Source organism: Amblyomma mixtum, chromosome 1 (genome assembly GCF_055824585.1).
Source record: "Amblyomma mixtum isolate Tamu chromosome 1, ASM5582458v1, whole genome shotgun sequence".
NCBI classification, from domain to species: Eukaryota; Metazoa; Arthropoda; class Arachnida; order Ixodida; family Ixodidae; genus Amblyomma; species Amblyomma mixtum.
The window spans coordinates 97,400,209-97,419,565 of record NC_143012.1 but is presented as its reverse complement, the minus strand read 5'-3'; the positions used below and the strand labels follow the sequence as shown (position 1 = coordinate 97,419,565).

The 19,357-nt window shown below is 51.7% G+C and overlaps 1 protein-coding gene across 2 annotated transcripts in view; it reads right to left on the bottom strand.

Annotated features, from left to right (window-relative positions):
- The window catches only part of LOC149367277 (tyrosine-protein kinase transmembrane receptor Ror-like), a 368,881-nt gene extending 352,478 nt beyond the window's left edge, over positions 1–16,403 (bottom strand). For both annotated transcript variants that reach the window (XM_089554884.1, XM_089554890.1), the window contains exon 1: positions 14,307–16,403. In XM_089554884.1, coding sequence (XP_089411010.1) covers positions 14,307–14,490 — 184 coding nt within the window. In that variant the 5' untranslated portion in view covers positions 14,491–16,403. The remainder of the gene's footprint in view (positions 1–14,306) is intronic.
- Between the last annotated feature and the right edge of the window lie 2,954 nt (positions 16,404–19,357).

The window sequence follows — 19,357 nt, the reverse complement described above, 5'->3', positions numbered from 1 at the left end:
TTAGGTCAACAAAGTGCCCCCCTGAATTTTCGAAGAAAGGAAATGGCGCAGTATCTCTCTCACATATCTCGGTGGACACCTGAACCTCGCCGTAGGGGAAGGTGGGAGTGAAAGAAGAAACAGAAAAGCCGTAGTTCAGCTAACTTCCCGCTTTTCCCGTTTATATCGTAAATTCGCTAGAAGGCGAATTCAGCGTTGGTTACAGCCAATTCGAAAATCGCAAACTCCGGGGCATCCGTGCCCGCACTGCCATCGTTAAGAATAAATCAGGTCTTAGTGATCAAGTTCGACAGTGCACCTTGCAGCTTCAAGCTCCGCCGCTTGAGGCACCGTCTGGTTTCGTTGTCGCAGCTTCGCATCGTCTGCAACCATCACCGGAGCAGACGACGCGCGGGCGCGCCTACTTCCGCCGCAACCAAATACATACACCGCTATACACATCTCTCTTGATTGGGGAGCCAGCTGTATAGCATCTGCAGTGCTGCACAGTTTTAGAAGCACACACAGAGTATATCCCGAAGAGTCGCGGCGCGCTGCCCGCTTTCTCCATATGCTGACTAGTCAGCGATTTCTGCGTGCTGTGGCTTCGAGTCGCGCCTTTCGCAAACCACATTTTCCGTTAGGCGGCGCAGTGCTTTTGCTGGATACAGACAATCTTTCTGGCTCTTATTTTTTTCTCTCCTCTTTCTGTATCCTATCAAGTACCGTGACGACAACGCCCCGAAGTTTGTCCGCCATGCACGTTAGCCCACGGAAAAAGGCAGACTGTAATACGCCCTAGCGCGCTCCCTCCAGTGGGCTAGGGGACCGATTACTCCTTTTTTATTCCTTTCTGCTTAGCGTGTATACCATGCACGCGACGGAGTTTGGTTTGCATCGCATACGCACGCCCAGAAGTGCGCTGTGTTGGAGCTCCACTCTTCACTGTTTCATTTTAAGGCGAAAGCCTTTAATGGCTCATACTGTCGTCCGTTCGCAAAGCGTGTCACACGCGTTTAGCTCGGGAAGTAAACAAGATAGAAGAAAACCAATTGTTGCTTCAGATAGAGGAGGAAAAAATGAACCCAGAAGCCAAGTTTGATGACTGCAGATTAATTAGTTAATTACTCATAGATAAAAATCTCGAAATTGCTTCGAAATAGCACGGACGTCGATATAGCCATGGGAAGGGTGTGACGTCACATACACCGAAAGTCGTCACCGCTTAATGAATATTGTAACAGAATGGTCAGCTAAACGTCGCATTTGTGTCAAATTAGATGGTAAAATGGGTAATTAAGCGTAATTAACCCTTAAGATCCCCGAAAGATGTACAATTTGGGTATCGATGTAGCCACGGGAACGGTGTAACTTCACACCCACCGGAAGTCGTCTTGGCATAGTGTCCTCGGCTTTCGCCCCTCAACACTTTAGTTGCCAAAGTGTGCTCGCAATTTTTGTCGTTGTTTATGTTGAAATGATACCTGTATGTCGCGCAACATCACGTGTGATATACCGCACACCGTTAGATGAAGAAAAAAGAATACCGATCTCCTCTCAGCCTTGGTTCGAAGCCTCGATCCGCGAAATTTCTTTGTTGCCTGTTTCCTGGGAGAGCCTAGTTAATTGCGTACAAGAGAACAAAATGATTACCATCTTCCGGACGCGTGACGAAAAGCTGCCCAAAAAATCTCTAGGCCTCTTACTGCTGCAATGGAATATCACCGAAGGAGCAAACGAACGTTTTAAAACAAAGGCGTTTCCCGTTTTCAAGAGCCGGGGTCAGATGTGGATACCGTAACGAGGCTCGAATGAAGAACGATACATGGTGTTGCCAATGATCTGGAACGATATTACGACCTGGACTGACTGCTAGCAAGAAAGACTATCGGTTAAAATATTCCTGCCCATATTTCCTCAATATCTGTAATAAAGTTCCTAATCGAGCGACCGAACAGCTGGTACTAATGGACTTTAAAAGAGTTAGATGTTGGGCTAGTTGAATTTGTGACAAATTATACATATTTGTAGCGCAACCAGGACATAAACACAGAGAAAGATAAACACGACCGCTCGTGTTTGTCTTTCTTTCTTTGAGTTTCTCTCCTGGTTGCGACACAATTATGTATAATTTGGTACTAATGGGACGCTGATAAAAGCGGCAATACAGCCGGCCTGAGGTGGGAGATTTAAGGGTCACTCTTGGAGAGGGTGCTAAGGGAGGGGGGACCCTCAATTGCCCCTTGAGTTGACGCTGGCGTCCTCTCTGGTTAGTAGAGTATCCATTACCCCGAAAGAACGGCTTCGAAGAAAGGAGGAAAACTGCAACACGGTTTTCAGCCGAGTCATTTGGTCAGCGCTCATCCTGCGGACAGCGCTAACAAGGAGCTACGCATTGCTAAGATCGGAGAACACGGGCCTGGGGGGAATTACTACCGGACGTGAGTCATCGTGAAGCAAAGATGCGGCGAGGACTGACGACGGCAGCAGCAGCGGAAGCAACGGCGGCGGCGTCAAGTGGCCGAGTCTGCCCTCGGGTCGCCGGACGACGGAGTGGTGCTGCGCAAGGTCAGGCTGTTGCTGTTAATTGAAAGACAGCTGTGTTCGACAGAGGTCTAGTGTTTCGGACATCGGGCGGGGGAGTACGAGGACGTTCGTTCACCTGCTGGGAGAATGCAGGAAATTTCTTTCCCAAGGAGGCAATCCCACGGAGGCAACGAACAGAAGACTTGTCGCAGTGGTCAAATTGACACATCAGTTTTTGATGACTCAGCCTCTACCCCTTTCCATCAACCCAGCTGCGAGAGAGCATCAGCAGCGTCCCGTGCCGTAGGTGGTACCACCAGTGTCCACAACTGGCCACCTCATTGGACATCGTTCTCCCAACTTTATTCCCCAGTCAGGAATCTGGGGATTACGAAGCCTATCTAACGGGATGTTGTATTGTAACCGAAGCACTCCCATCTCGACTGCAAATATGTAAAATAAACCTTCTGTACAGTCTCCTCCATAACGGAGTTCGACACCGTCCTTCGGAGCTGGGACTTGCGAGGCTGAACGAGTCGGTCAACTGCAGGGCCCCTCCGCCTCCAACAGCGTAGAGCGAATGCAGAGACAAGGCAAGGCCTCGCAGCCACTTATTTTCGCTATTTCGTCCCCTGTGGCCGAAACGAACAAACCTGGCCATCACCTGGGGCAACTTCTTTAGGTGTATTTTTCATGGGAGTTTATTGTCATTTAGGTTTATTTCCCATTCGTGTTTAGACTGTTCAGTCTGTCTCTACAATCTGTTGCAGCTCGATTTGTTACGGGACAGTTTGACAGATTGCTCGGCCCTACTAATATGAAAGCAGAACTTACCTGGTACGCTTTAAATGAGCGCCGCAAAGGGCTCCGACTTTAATTGTTCTTAATCATTCCTCCCAATCAAACAGGAATTAGTGCCTCAAATTACTTACAGCAACCACATTACGTTTCTTCTCGAAACGACCACAAGTTCAACGTTCGTTCATACCAATGCCGAACAGAGTTTTTTTAAACACTCACTTTTCTTTCGCATACCATACACGACTGGAACGTGTCACCAGAAGATGTGGTTTGCCGCAAAACAACGTATACGTTTTATGATGTTTTGTGCTCCCGTTATAATGCCCTAGTGGCGCTGCGCGTATCGTAAGAACAAAGAATGAAGAACACATCGGTCAGTTCCGACGTCTCTCTTGACACCCCCGAAGGCCCTGTCCTTAATAATTCATGCCCGACCAAACCCGCACGCCCGTTCCTCTCGCAGGAAGGGGAGATAAGGCGCGCTCAACAACCTTAATCCGTGCCTGATGGACCTCCTCGGCGCTACGCCATCGCGCAGCCCGTTTATCTTGACCCCTTGACACCCCACCCCCCCGAACACACACACACACACGGGTCTCACACGCCTTTGCCGCCGTCTCACATTATTCGGCAGCGAAGGCGCAGAGCTATAGCCCTCACACCGTTTCTCCCTAGTCAAATTAAAGCACCTTCAAAAGGGCGTCGTTTATTACGAGGGATTTGGGGGAAGAAGGGAACCGAAGGCAAACACAGGGAAGAATGACGGAGAAGGGGGAGAGAAAGAGAGAGAGAAAGAACCTCGTGCAACGGGCGACTTTCGTTCATCGGCCCGCGCCTAGCTCGGTTCGTCGTCTTCCCGGTGCGGACTGATCCGCGCTAATCCAGCCTGAACCCGCGTAATTGACGCGTCCAATCGCGAAGGATTATCGCTGTCCGGATTATTCCGCGCCGGAACCGCCACTTTTAGGGGGACCGGGAGAAAGTGAGCAAAGGGCTAAAGAGAGCAGCGATTGTTATCTCCAGGGAGGGGGATTTTGAATTAGGCGCAAAAAGTTCGAGCTTGACCGGGAAAAAAGGCAGCGGAGAGCCCTAACAACGACCTACCCACAAAAATGCAGCGCGCACAAAGACGCCAAGCTCTCATAGCCTTTCTGCAGGGTGTCGAACGTTAACGAGAACTCTACGGCGATGGGCCTCTCGGTCTCTGAGGGCTGCAGTTCGTCGGTAATCACTGCATTCCAGGAGGGAGCTGTCGTCAGGCAACGAGGCAGGAAAGTACAACATACTTTCTTCGCTTGCTCCGATATTCTGAGGATGGTAAGGAATGAGGTCGACAACTTTGCGCGACAATGCAGAACCTCATTGAGCGCTGGGACTGCCGTACGAGCCCCATGTAGAACCTCCAGCTCAACGCTAGCTATGGTCACGCTAGTTGTAGGCGAATTGTGACATTCTATACGGCATTTATCGGAAAACTTGGACAAGAATGTTAACCTAATTAATGCATATATCTGCCCTCTATCGGATCTTTTTGCTTTTGTCGCTATCACAAGAAACTTTTTTCGAATAAATTCAAACTTCCTCAGGATAAACCTAGAGTGTTTCGCCTAAACAAACATTTTAAACTACCGAGGGTATACGCCAACTATGGAAAAAGGTGTCGTGCATTTTATGTTCCCTGTTATTTAAACAGACTGCCCACTGAAATAGTACAGTTTCCTTCCTTTGCTGAAGTTGCAGCGCTCGTGGTGTCAGTTATTTCTTGACTCTTGTGTGTTGCCCTGTGTACAGCCGCTTTTAAGTATGTACCAACTTGCTCAGATCTCAGCCTTAACACAATTAAACGAAAACTAAAAACTAGTTGTTTAGACAGACTACTCAGCACATAACGTGAACGCGTTTTTGCCGCGTACTGTATTCTATGTTTTGATCTACCTTTAGTTTTCTTTTTGCGAGAAGCACGCGCCTGTCGATAGTCCGGCCTGCCCACAACGCGAGGATATAAGCTGTAGTGATCAATGTTAATAAAATGGTGAGTGTGTGTGTGTGTGTGTGCGCGTGCGTGTGTGTGTGTGTGCGCGTGCGTGCGTGCGTGTGTGTGTGTGTGTGTGTGTGTGTGTGTGTGTGTGTGTGTGTGTGTGTGTGTTTATGTGTGTGTGCGTGCGTGTGTTGACACCACTAGAGCGTCCGCTTTAAGTGTGGGCGCAAACTCTCGGCGAACAGATTTAAAAACAACAGGAAAGTGAGGTATAACGCTCGCAGCGCTCCGCGGCAGAGGCGACCAAGCTTGAGAACCTCTCGGACACCCGTCGAGACGACACCGACTGTCGAGCGGAGCAGAACTGGCTGGAGCCCGATTCCTCTGCGCAACACGCGGTCGAGCTTCGACGGCAACAGCGAGGTCACAAAAAGAGGTCGCGACTCGCTTGGCGTAATAAGGCTTGAGGCCGTTGGGCACAGCCAGTAAATGACCAAAATGGATATGAGCGTGCGTGCGCTCGCGCAGCACGGCAGAAGTGTCAGTCCGGCTTTTAGGAAGGTATTTATATATAACGGCCACAGTGCGCGCAACCAACGACCTAAGCCCGCACGATAGAAAAATAACTACAAACGCTGCATGTCGAAAGTCGTGACGCACAACTCCTCACGCGCGCCGCTCATGGTGAAAAGAAAAAAAAAAGCAAGAAAAATTAACCATGGCTCATGACCTTTCCATACAGCAGTACTCGCAGTCGGTGGACGTTAACCAGACCTGGAGAAAAACCATGATTCCCGTAGCAGAGAAAGAGACCGGGCCCAGGCTCAACCAAGAGGAAGAAAACCTTATGGTCTTTTTCCGTCAGTACCTCATGCATCTCTCTTCCCCCGCATCCCCCCCCCCTTTCCCTCTTGCTTCAGACCCAGACCGCGAAGAAGGAACTCATTTCTCCATTACACGTCGCCCCGTCCTGGTAACCGGAGGCACACCACAGCCCCCAGACATGATCAATGGCTCCCGAGAGCTCCCGCGGGGTACAGCCGGCAAACCAGACCTAACGAGCAGCTCTGCTTACGGGCGAAGGCAAACCGAAAACAAGACAAACACATAAAATTGCGGCTGGCAAAGGCCTAGTAGTGCATCAGGCGGCGGCCCCGGGAGCGTGCTGTTGATTTACTCCGTCCCAATTATCCTCTCTCTTTTCTTTTTACTTCTTCGTATCAGCCCACCTCGCCCGAGCTGTTTTATACTCTCAGCACACCCCCGTTACCGCGCGCCGTCCATTTCTTCCAACTACGCGAAGCCGAACTTGCTCAGTCATCTTTCACGCGAGATCTTATGTCCTTCTCACTCTTCGTTCCACGGAGCACGTTTCCATTTCCGCGCTTTCACCTCTTCGAAATGGCCGCGGGAGCGGATGCTGTTGGTTGTGCGTGGAAGACTGGGCTGTTCTTCTCCGTAGACGGTCAATTCAAGCCGCAAGAGGAAGATAAACTGCCTGCGGTCAATAACCTTGCACCCAGAAAAACGTCGCGCGTGGTGAGGTAACAGAACGCGTTAATAGCAGTGGCAGATTAATAAAAAAAAAATTAAGAAAACGCCCGCCGCTGCGGCCAGTTAACATGGCCATGTCTTAATGCTGTCACACCTTTGAAGTCGGCATTCCTAACTCTCTGCAGGCATAAACAGGAGGTAGTAAACGTAGTTTACGAGAAGTTAATTAGCATCTGTTAGCATCTTTATTGTTCTTACTATATATTAATGACATCGTCGACACAACTGTTCCGGGCGTTGAGATTCGATTGTTTGCGGATGACTGCTTGCTGTACAGAGATATTACATGTTCAAATAACCAGATTGACCTAAACACTTCTCTAACTAACATCCTTACCTGGTGCCAGAAATGGGACATGGCTTTAAACAAAGAAAAAACAAACTTCCTTCGCGTGACACGTAAAAAAAATATTTTTGAGCACAGGTACCATCTCGGACAAACACCACTGCAGGAAGTTTCCAGTTTTAAATACCTGGGTGTAACATTAACTAACAATCTGTCCTGGAATTCACATGTGGAAAATATCTGTTCGTCCGCCTTTCGCAAACTCTATTTTTTAAGAAATAAACTTTCCAAAGCTCCCCCTCAGGTTAAACTTCTCGCGTTTAACTCACTAATCAGGCCTAAGCTCGAATATGCATGCGTGGTGTGGGATCCATATACTAATACTAATATTAAGAAAATTGAAAGAATCCAAAGAAAAGCCATAAGATTTATTTATTCTAAATTTTCACCTTTTGATTCTCCGTCTGAGCTAATGAAATCTAACCGTATCCAACCTCTTGAGGTAAGAAGAAAAAATATTCGACGAGAATTTCTTTCCTTGCTCATAAATAACAAACTGGCTCTTGATCCTGCACCCTATTTATCGTTTTTAGCTACACGCATCACGCGTCACCATCATCCCGGTTCACTTACCCCGTACTTTGCTAGAACTGACACTTTTAAATTTTCCTTTTTCCCGCGTACCATCAGTGAGTGGAATTCTCTGACGTGATAAAATGTAAGCGCATAGTCATCCTGCATGCCTTTTTTATTTTTATTTTTAGTTTTTCTTTCTATTTTACTTGTTATTTCTTTTTATTTTACTTGTTACCCGTGTATCTGTGTTATCTTGTTCTGCTTGGATCTGTAAGATGATCTGCAGTATGAAATAAATAAATAAAATAAATCTGTTAGTCGCACGCCGAAAAAAAAAGGAATCAGTACGGTCATAGACGACTTTAAAGCTAACATGCAGGAAGAAGAAATGTGATGGAGCTATTCAAATAGGACACGGACCACTAGCAGCGTATGCCTTGTATATAGCTTCTGTTTAAAAATCCACTCGGCCCCTCACTTTGATATGCGTGATTACGTGTCTGCTGACTCATGGAGGTACCCTATGTCTGCAAACTTAAGAACTGTCTCTTCCTTCTACAACCTAAATCTACTTTGACTTTTCGACCCAAGCTAACCTACACAAACGGTTACACAGCCATATCCAGACTTTTGTGCACTACCGTAAAATTTGCGCGTTTATTGGTCGCTTTCGTGCGTTTCTCTTCTGGCGATTCTTCCATTCAGTTTCTATTCAAAGAAACTGAAAAGGATGTGGCTGTGGTAGAACGCTTCAAAGTGCCTGCTCCTCGCAATTATTCATCCATTCAACACCTGATTTCTCTCCATTTCTGCTAATAGGTGACGTTTCCTTGCAACCGAAACTACCTGTTATCTCGAGAGCGACACCGCGAACTTGCATCACAAACGTCACGTTCGGAGCTAATCGAAACTTTTAGCATAGCCCCTCAAAGTTTCATGGACTTTAGGGCGGACGCTAAAGTCCCAGCCCAAACGAAAAATTTCGAAACAGTAAATCATTCCGCCCTTTCCCTATTCAATATCTTTTTTGGGGCCAGGGAGCGATGAGAATGCTCAAAAAGTCCACTGTGTAAATAAAGCCGCCTATGCGCTACACCCTCCGTTCCCTCCAGCAGCTGCCCATAAATCATCTCAAAGAGAATTGCTCACCCCCCCCCCCCCCCCCCCCCGGCTTCTAGACTTTTTTTTGCTATTTAAAAAGCAACAGCACAAATCAGCGCGTACCGCAAAAAGAGCCAGCGTGACGCTTTAGCGAACACAGCGACCTGCGTCAACTTCAGACGACACAAATTTCACGACGCGCATATACGTCGCCATTTCAGATGGCATCTCGCACATAACGTACCGCTTCACAAAGAGGCGCGAGGGGCAATTCGAGGGCCCCCGAGATCCGCGTCGCCTACAGCAGCGCCGCGTCTTGGGAGCCGAGTAACAACTACGCACGCACGCGCCCACTCACCCAAGTGCAACGACGACACTGCAGTGACAGAGCTGTCCTTAATCCCCGTTTACTGCCCCACACGTTGGCGCGAAACACGCCCCGCGAGAGCCGCCCAAACGGCTACCCCCCCCCCCCCCCCCCCCCCCCCCCCAGAAGCACCACGCCACCGCGGACGTCTCTTCGGCTGCGTTCCGGAGTGTGAAAGCGCCCAGTGCGCGAAAAAATAAAATAATAAAAATAAATCTCACAGCGTTCAAAGGAATAGTGTCGGAGGGGTCGCGCCGAGGCGGCAATTAAAGTAGCAGCGAGTTCGGGAGGTCGTTTCGGTCGCGCCCGGGCTTGCTTCAAGAAGCCCGGGAGCTGCTGCGCGATGTAATATGCATGTCTGTAGGGCTGAGACGCTACGCAATGTGTGGCGCGCTGCAATCTTGCGCACGCTCGGTCGTTGTTTAGTCAGCGAGCGTGCTTGCAGCGACGAGCATTCAAGCAAGCAAGCGAGCGACCTAGGTTGCCTTTCGGCAGTTCTCGCCGCCATCGTTGCTGCCTCTGTATGGCCCCTCCGCATCTGCTCCCTCTCTCATTACCCTTTCCGGCCGAGAGCACGACAGACTCGCGGCGTGTGTCGAGTACATACACCACAAGCCGTAGACGGGTCGTCGTAAAGCTGGTCACTTTATTTTCTACTTTTGTTGCGAAAGCAATACTACGCGAGTCGCCGAGCCATTTCGTGGAGCTGACGAAAGGGCATATTACGCATGCGCGAGGAGCAGTGACGTCACACGGCGCACAGCTGGCGCGCCGCCGCCGTCGCTGCGAGGGTGACTCAGAGGTGCCGCCGCCGCGCTCGCCAGTTGCGCATGCGCAGTAGCGGCGCATACCTAACGTGCCGGGGCCGCCGCGCACTCCCCATCGCCTCTCTCTCTCCTCTTTGCTTTCGCAATCCTCCAGGTTTAACCAGAGCTAAACCACTACCTTTTTTTTTATTTTAAACATTCGTCAAGTCGGCTCTTCCAAGCGTCACCTGGCCGTCGCGGTTGGTGTTTCTTTTTGACCTCCCGACGTCCGCAGTAACGGCGAGTGCGCGATCCGACATTGGCGCAGCGATTCTCGTTAGGTGGCCGTGGTCTCGCGGTTAGCGGTTGCACCGAAACAGAGCGAGATCGATGGACATATCCCGATCATGTGAAGAGTTCTGCACTTCCTGAAAAGCTTCTTGTGTTGTTTTCAAACTAAGCAGAGCTCGTTGCATACGTACAGTTACCACTAAGCAAATGCGCGATGTTGGTCTCTTTCTCAAAGGTCATAAGAACGTTAAACCATCGCAAAACACGGGACGAAGCACGAAAACGACACAAAACGCGTTGTGTGTAGTTTTTCTTCCTTCGTCCCGTGTTTTGGGCTGGTTTACCGTTCTTGGAATGTGGTACCAACTTGCCCGAGCTTATGCCTTGACAGAGTTAATCTCAAGGGTACGTCCGATGATTAATTTCACAAAAGCGCAATTTCTTGGTCTTTCTAATGCCCAACGGGTGTTTTTCCGTATCTTGAGGGTAAATCTCGAAACAAACCTCCTGGTCCTCAGGCTTGAAATTTGCCAACGAAAACCGGCATTCGGTATTTTTTTTTCTTGACGAAGTAAGAAATGCACTGCGTATTCAAATAAGCGCGCTCACACTCAGAGTTACCCATAAAAATTCCCCAGTTGTTTCAGGGGATTTCACCACGCGTGAGAAGATGGTGGTATAGCTACGATTACATGGAAGTGCAATCAGTCGCTTCTGGCCTGTTTTCACCAGCTCACCCGCACATCGTGTACTGCCAGCTGCCATCGATTAACCGCTTAAACATATGCACACGCGCATATAGCGTTCCCATCATCGCCGGTGTTATGCGGCCACTCAGCGCACCGCACGTAGTAATTGTGCCATTACCGCGGCCGGGCACATACGTGGGGCCGCGTTGCGGTAATTGCCTTCTCCTTCGGTTTTTTTCTTCTTTCTCCCCACCCCGAAGCCTTTTTTCCACCGCACGCACTCACTCTCCCCATGTGTTCGCACAAAGCTTACGACGAAAGGTCATTAATTGGCGGCCGGCCCAGCAGGCGCTTCCATGGCTGATGGCTGGCTGCGTGCCCGGTTATGCATGGGCGCTGTTCAAGCTCTTGCGTCTCGCGGAAAGGAAACAATTTCTGCCAGGCAGGATGCAGTTTCTGAGCCGTTTGCGGTTTATAGCTCCACGGGCAGTTGTAAATGAGATCAAAATACACGGAGCGGATCCTAGACCCTTCACGTTAGCTGGTACGCTCTGGTGAGATAAGATTAGGCCTAGCGTTAAGTCAGGCATCGCGAAGTCCTTGCATGAGGAAGCCATCGGCGTTCTCCTTGTAGCACGATATTCAAGGTCATCATCACCAGGGCAAAGGCCTCTCCCAAGTCTCTCTAATGAACCCTGTCCACCCTTATACAAATGGTCTATAGACAGTCTGTAGACTGGTTATAGTCTATATTGCCTTCCTATAGATATTTATTTTTGTCTATTCATGGTCTATAGACTGTCTACAGACAAAAATCCCCTTAAAGTGTATGGCCATAAATCTATAGATTATCTACAGACTGTCTGTAGCATTTGTAATGCCTATGACTGTTTTCTAGGATTTTTCTATAGATAGTCTATAGACTTCATAGACAGAAGTCTATGGACAGTCTATAGACTGTCTAAAAAATTTTCTGTAAGGGCTGGCCCAGGTGCGGCCACGGTATCCCACCAAACTTCTTAATCTCATCCGCCCACCTAACCTTCTGAAGCCCCTTCCCTTCCCTTAGGCTTACCTTATACTTGGTATCCACTACCACGGCCGCTCAATGGAGGCGCCACTACGTTACCCTTAAGGATCATCGGTTATCTTGCCTTCGCATTGCATGCCTTGCCCAAACCCATCTATTCTTCTTGATTTCCATTCAGATGTCATTAACCTGCGCTTGTTCCCTCACCCACTCAGCGTTCTTCCGGTCCCTTTACGAAAGCCTGCCTGACAATTTGGCTGACTGTAGACTAAGGTTGCCATGACTCTATTAGCGACTACCTTAGCAAATACCTTGTACGCGGCGGTCAGTAAGCTGATCGGCCTGTAATTCTTCAAATTTTGACGTCTCCTTTCTTATGAATTATATTGTTAGCGTTCTTGCAAGCTCCTGGTGCTCTCAGGGGTCACAAGGCATTGCGTATACAGGGTCCCTAGTTTTTCGAGCACAATCTCCCGTCCGTCCTTCAACAAATCTGCTGTTATCTGATCCTCACCAGCTGCTTTCCCCCTTTCCATTGCTCCTAAGGCTTTCTTTACTTCCTCCTTCGTTACTGGCGGGATGTCCCATTGCTGTATGCTACTGCTTGTCTCTCAACGCTCTGATTACATTCGCTACTGTATAGATTAGAGTAGAACTCTTCGGCTACTTTAACTATCGTATTCGTATTGGTAATGGCACTGCCCTCTTTGGCAATATAGCTTATTCTACACTTCATTGCTGGCATGCCAGGCAGACCATGTCGTCGACAGTGCGTGGAGCTTTAAGGCGCGTTATAAATCATTAACTTCGAGGCTCCTGGGATGCCATCGCTTGGGAGAAGAAACAGCAGGAGTTGAAGCCAGCCTGCGTCTATACAACCATGCAAACGGTCGGGATAGGGTGTCCTAGTGGGGATTTGTTGAGATTTGCGGCAGCTATATGTTATCGAAGAGGACTGCGTAAACTCCGTAAAGGTGCTCGAGAGAGCTCCTATTCCAGCCTCGGTCCGCATATATGAAATGCACAGCGGCATTCGTCACACTAAAACGGAAGAACTCTTTCTTTCTTTCTTTTTCACTGGAGCCTTTAAGCGAAGAGGCCGCCCGTGTGTCAGGATCGTCGCTGTATATCGAGGTAGCTAAATATAGACGCTGCTCTCCAAAACTTAAGCGTTCCTTCCCTCTTTCTTTCGTGGTTACTTACCGACACCGCAACGCGAAATGCATGCTCTCGGTGCAGCGATAAGCAGACGCGATGCAAGGCATTCACTCGTCGGCGGGCGGTCATCTTGCTTTAGAAGACATCGCCGACTGGACCCAAGAGGCATTCGCCATTCTATATTCTCCTCACGAAGCCCGGCGTGTAGTACACGATGGAAAAAGCGAAAAGCGGTTTGAACTTCGACCCGCGGAGAACGCGCCATTCGTTTCACGCTCGCGCCAGTCGATCCATTCGCTCACTGCACGGCGACAGGGGGTGCAGAAGATCTGCCGCCTACTAGGCTTTTCCCGGATATGTCGTACGTAAGTAACAAATCACTACCAGTCACTCAGAGAGCGAGTCCTTTGAGCGGGACAAGAAAGATTTAATCTTCGCAACACCCGCAACTAGGAGCTTGGTCCCGAGTTCACGTTTTCCCACAAGGCACCCGGGAGAACTCGGATTTATTTAAGCATTCATCGAGCGTCTCCAACGGATCCGTTCAGCTTCTCTGCGGTGAGCAACTGCGAGCGTTTAAGACCCTGTATCGGCCATGTTTACAGCGACTTGGAATCGCCAATGAGATCTACGGGCACTTGTGCGCAGAACGATTTGTGTGCTCTTCTTATTTCCATATAACGCCGGCGGCGTGTGCAGCTCATCAATTTACTACGGGATTATCGGGGATGGCGGGCTAGTCTACAGGCCTAGCGGGAATACGCCGGCGCATCCTCATAAAGATCGGCGACACATAACATCGCTCGCGCGCGCGCAAATTCGCCGATCTTATCGCCCGGCGAGAGCTTGATTTACAGGTTTATACAGAGGCCCACTTACGCGATCCAAGCTGGCTACCGACATCAAAGGGAAGCCGCGAGCTCGTGCCGCAGGGCGGCGCTGCCGAGCATACCAATTGGGGCCTTCGTCGTCCACGTCTACGTGTGTTATACACACAGCCTTCGCAGACGATAGTAGTACGTGCGAACAAGGAATTGAAAAGAAGGAATGCCGCGAACAAACAGCTAAAAAAACAAAAGCCGGTTACGTAGCGGCACGCGTAACAGCCCCAACCCCACCATATCTCCCGGCCCCACTCTATCCGAGCGGTCAAGTGTTTTACTTTGCGTTCTTCATACCAGTTTTGTTTTGTTTCTGTTGTAGGTGGCGTCGTGACCCGCTTACCTTTTCGGTCGGCCGCCGTCGTCTGCTGTTGGCCCCGGCGCGAACGGTGCAGACGACCCGGTTCGGCACGCTGCACCAGTGCTGCTAGGAGGAGGAGTAGTATCCAGGGCTTGCACGCGAGGCGATGACGCCGCCTCCCACACATCGCGGCTGCGTGGTAACACACGTCGCAGCAGCCCGTCATTCGTGTACGCTGGCACAATATTCGTGAAGCACAAATTCCGGTTTCCGGAACGCCGGTAGGCAATCACGCCGCGTGCCCCGAGACTCCGTGAAGTTCGTCGGCGGTAAGCAGACGGTCGTCCATCGGTACCGTCTGTCGTCGCGATTAGCAGACGATACAATGCGTGAAGGCGAGCACACGAGCGTCTAGCAGACGAAAAGAATGCAGTTCGCGGTGTCGTCTGCTGAGAAACAACTAATCTTCTGCAAGGTTATTTCCTGTCGAACTGCAACCGATAGTGCTCGTAAAATATGAAGACTAGCCGCTACTACGCGAGCGTATAAAGGGCGTTGCGGTGCGCAGGAACTCGGCTTGCAAAGCGTTCGTATTCAGGCACTCTTCGATAGCAAACAACGACATGCAGTTGGCTTCCGCGAATAGCTGAATATTCCGGTTGGCACGCAGTGGCGTTTCCGGTGTGCAGCGCGCGAAAAAGTAAAAAAAAAAAGTGCCGGCGTTAACGACGGGTGATTAGTCCGGAGTCCTCCCTCGCTTTGCCGGTGCCTCGGCGTGTTCGCCGAGGAGGCCTTGTCACTTGAGGCGACTGTGCGACGGAAGTCGACCAGGGCTCGACAGCGCACTCTAGCTAGGGCGACGGCCAGCCGTCATCAATCACGGCACGACGTCGCATGCGCGACCGCGAAGACCGCGCGCGCACTTCTGTGGTTCCTTCTTTCTCTTTGCGGCCCCGTCCGAGACAACCAACTACTCGAGCTGTCTCCGTCGATGGAACGGTCGACCGGCGTGACGTCCCGAAGTTGCAGCGTCAGTTCGGCTGTCTTGTTTGCTCGGAGGACAGGCACCGTTGTGTGTCTCCGCTGATGGACTGCCTGCCGTTACAATCTGCCGAAGCGCTCGCGCGGAAAGGGAGCGACACCCGACACGCCTTCTTCGGCGGAGCAGATGGCGAGGTCGTGGTTGCTCCGGAGTTTTCCGTTGCTCTAAGTTTCGAACCGAACTGCTGTCATGGATGTATGGCTGACCACGAGCCTAGCTGACAACAGCAGTAGCCGGTATTAGCCGAACCGATATGTAACACCAACACGCACTTACGCCAACGAGACGCGCGAAACTTGCTTGCAAGTATCTTGATCTTATTGCGATGACATCAGATTCTCAAGAGAGAAGGAGCTCCTTGTGAGTGGGTGCTCCACGAAGGCATCACAACACCGGGGTTTTCATTTCTCCATCACGGTAGTGTGTTCACAGCACGGGTTTTCATTTCTCCATCACGGTAGTGTGTTCACAGCACTGACGTTATTCAAGCGAATGATAAGAGGCACACTGATATTTGCAGTTGTTGTCTCACGCATGCCGGGACGGTTAACTCCAAGGAAGGGTTCACAACATCGGAGGCAGGAGCTGTTTCCTCGAAAGATCGTTGCAGACGACTCACTGGGCGACGCAGACGACAGCAGCGTGTTCGGGAGCCACAAATCGCTTACTCGCAGACGACAGCCGCATTCACACAAGCCGCGGCGAAACGACACGCAAGCACGAACGACGCAAAGCAGCCACAGACACGACACACAAACACACACACGCTCGAAGCGGCGGCAAACAAATATCCTCGGCGTGCCCGTCCGCAGCTGGGCGGGATCAGACGAAAAGCCTTGGCGGCGTCGACGACGGGAGATGCAACGGGGCGATATGCAGACGCCGCCGGCTCAGCAAACACAGCGTCAGAGCAGCGCGCGAAACTTGATTGGCAAAGGACGCCGCGTCGTGCAACCGCCTCGCAGAGCCAGGTGCAGGCCTGGCGTGTCGAGCCTCCTTCGACCGACCTGACGCTGCCGCTGCTGCTTCGGCGGCAGCGAACAAGCGCCCCAACCAGTTCGCGTGGCGCGCACCGCGTCGACTCCGAGACTTGGCGCGCCGAGCAAAAATCGAGACAAGCTCTCACGCTCTCCGAGGGTCGCCGCGGCTCTTCCTCTCTCTCTCTCTTTCTCTCTTTCCTTCTAAATGCCGCCTCGCTGCGTGTCTGCCACGCGCGCCGTTGTGAACGGGTGGCTCCATCTCGGGGAGGCCGGGGGAGGGGACGAGTCTATTGCACCCTAGGTGAAGTCGGCACCTGTGCTTGGGATGACGTGCAAGATAGGCTGCGGAGAGGCTTGAATGCGTTGTAGGTAGAAGGGCCGGGCCGTTAGTGGTGCTCCTGTGATCGGACATTTCTCGCTGACGCACTTTCGGCAACTATGTTCGGCACAAGGGATTTTTAGTCAGGCGATCTTTTAACCATGGGTCAACACCGATCTGTGACTAAACCGCGTAATTTGCGGTGTTTATATGTAACAAATCGGCGGATGTTTTTCGGCGTTTACTTCTTTTTGCGGAATCGATGTTTTGGAGCTGGTTATACATGTCGATGCTAAAATAGGTGATGCTCTGCACTTCTTACTTTAATTACAGGCTCACGGGCTGGGACCCTTTTTCTTATTTTTGTTTCTTGGTTCCAAAATAATTTTTGTAGTAGCAGGCATGTTGACTTAGTTGATTTGAACTTGGAGCACCGAACTTCGAAAATACTCGTCCAACGATAGTACTTGAGATGTTACAAGACATTCGCAACAATGTGAGCTAGTTGCATGCATTCATTTTCGAGATCAACGGAGAGGCGACTCACTAACTCCACACGGCGGAAAGTTCAGACCTACAGCTGAAGCTTCTACAGAATGCATTCGTCCTGCACTGCTAGCCTGCAGGTCCGTTCACGGTGTGCGAGTGCCTCTGGCAATTTCGTTTTCTACAAAGATGAACAATTTGGATGTCTTCATAAGGAACATTTGAGCTGCATGTTTTAGCCCATTCGACATGATTACAAAAAGCAAGTTACTCTACAAAGGTTTTAGCCTCATTCGCGCAAGCAATGCTGAAAATAATTAAAATAACAGCGTGGTTCTGTCCCTACGACAGATACGTCCAGCAAAGAGAAAGTAGCAGTGAAGCCCTACTTGCAACGTAGTTCGCATAATATTGTAACGTGGCCGCCAGCCGAAGAATGAGGCGTGGTGAACGATGGCTATGAGATGATTTAATGGCCGCTGGCCTAGCGCATACGCTCCGTTCCGCGCCACTGCCAGCGTCGTCGTCTTCGTCACACTTCCCGGGGCCACCGAGCGATCGTCCCGATCGGTGACAGAGACGCGCAAAATGGTGATGAGCTTCAGAGGATAGTGGGACGGAAAGGAGAAAGTGGTGAGGTGCTGGCCGCCACAGTGGATGAGATGATCGAAGGATGAGTCCCGGTCCACGAAGCATCCGGGCCGGAGGGTGCCGGGAGCTGACGGCCGATGTCCTTGGACGCACGGACGGCAGGGGCAGGGGGGCGGTGTCTTCACGTGTGGGTCTTGGGTCGGTCGGGTCTCGGGTCGTCGTGTCCTGTGGCCCGGGCGGGGGACGGGGCTGGGGTGAGCGGCGAGGTCGGTTCAGGTCGGGCGGGCTGGGGCATGGCCGGGCGGCGCGGATCAGGTACTCACGGCCGACGTCCACGGCAGGCGCAGGACACCGAAGCTCCGGGACCATGCAGGATGGCGATGAAGGGACCCCGGCACCTCACACCAAATGTAACGTGGCGGCCAGCCGAAGAATGAGGCGTGGTGAACGATGAATAAGAGATGATTTAATGGCCACTGGCCTAGCGCATACGCTCCGTTCCGCGCCACTGCCAGCTTCGTCGTCTTCGTCACACTTCCCGGGGCCACCGAGCGATCGTCCCGATCGGTGACAGAGACGCGCAAAATGGTGATGAGCTTCAGAGGATAGTGGGACGGAAAGGAGAAAGTGGTGAGGTGCTGGCCGCCACAGTGGATGAGATGATCGAAGGATGAGTCCCGGTCCACGAAGCATCCGGGCCGGAGGGTGCCGGGAGCTGACGGCCGATGTCCTTGGACGCACGGACGGCAGGGGCAGGGGGGCGGTGTCTTCACGTGTGGGTCTTGGGTCGGTCGGGTCTCGGGTCGTCGTGTCCTGTGGCCCGGGCGGGGGACGGGGCTGGGGTGAGCGGCGAGGTCGGTTCAGGTCGGGCGGGCTGGGGCATGGCCGGGCGGCGCGGATCAGGTACTCACGGCCGACATCCACGGCAGGCGCAGGACACCGAAGCTCCGGGACCATGCAGGATGGCGATGAAGGGACCCCGGCACCTCACACCAAATGTAACGTGGCGGCCAGCCGAAGAATGAGGCGTGGTGAACGATGAATAAGAGATGATTTAATGGCCACTGGCCTAGCGCATACGCTCCGTTCCGCGCCACTGCCAGCTTCGTCGTCTTCGTCACACTTCCCGGGGCCACCGAGCGATCGTCCCGATCGGTGACAGAGACGCGCAAAATGGTGATGAGCTTCAGAGGATAGTGGGACGGAAAGGAGAAAGTGGTGAGGTGCTGGCCGCCACAGTGGATGAGATGATCGAAGGATGAGTCCCGGTCCACGAAGCATCCGGGCCGGAGGGTGCCGGGAGCTGACGGCCGATGTCCTTGGACGCACGGACGGCAGGGGCAGGGGGGCGGTGTCTTCACGTGTGGGTCTTGGGTCGGTCGGGTCTCGGGTCGTCGTGTCCTGTGGCCCGGGCGGGGGACGGGGCTGGGGTGAGCGGCGAGGTCGGTTCAGGTCGGGCGGGCTGGGGCATGGCCGGGCGGCGCGGATCAGGTACTCACGGCCGACGTCCACGGCAGGCGCAGGACACCGAAGCTCCGGGACCATGCAGGATGGCGATGAAGGGACCCCGGCACCTCACACCAAATGTAACGTGGCGGCCAGCCGAAGAATGAGGCGTGGTGAACGATGAATAAGAGATGATTTAATGGCCACTGGCCTAGCGCATACGCTCCGT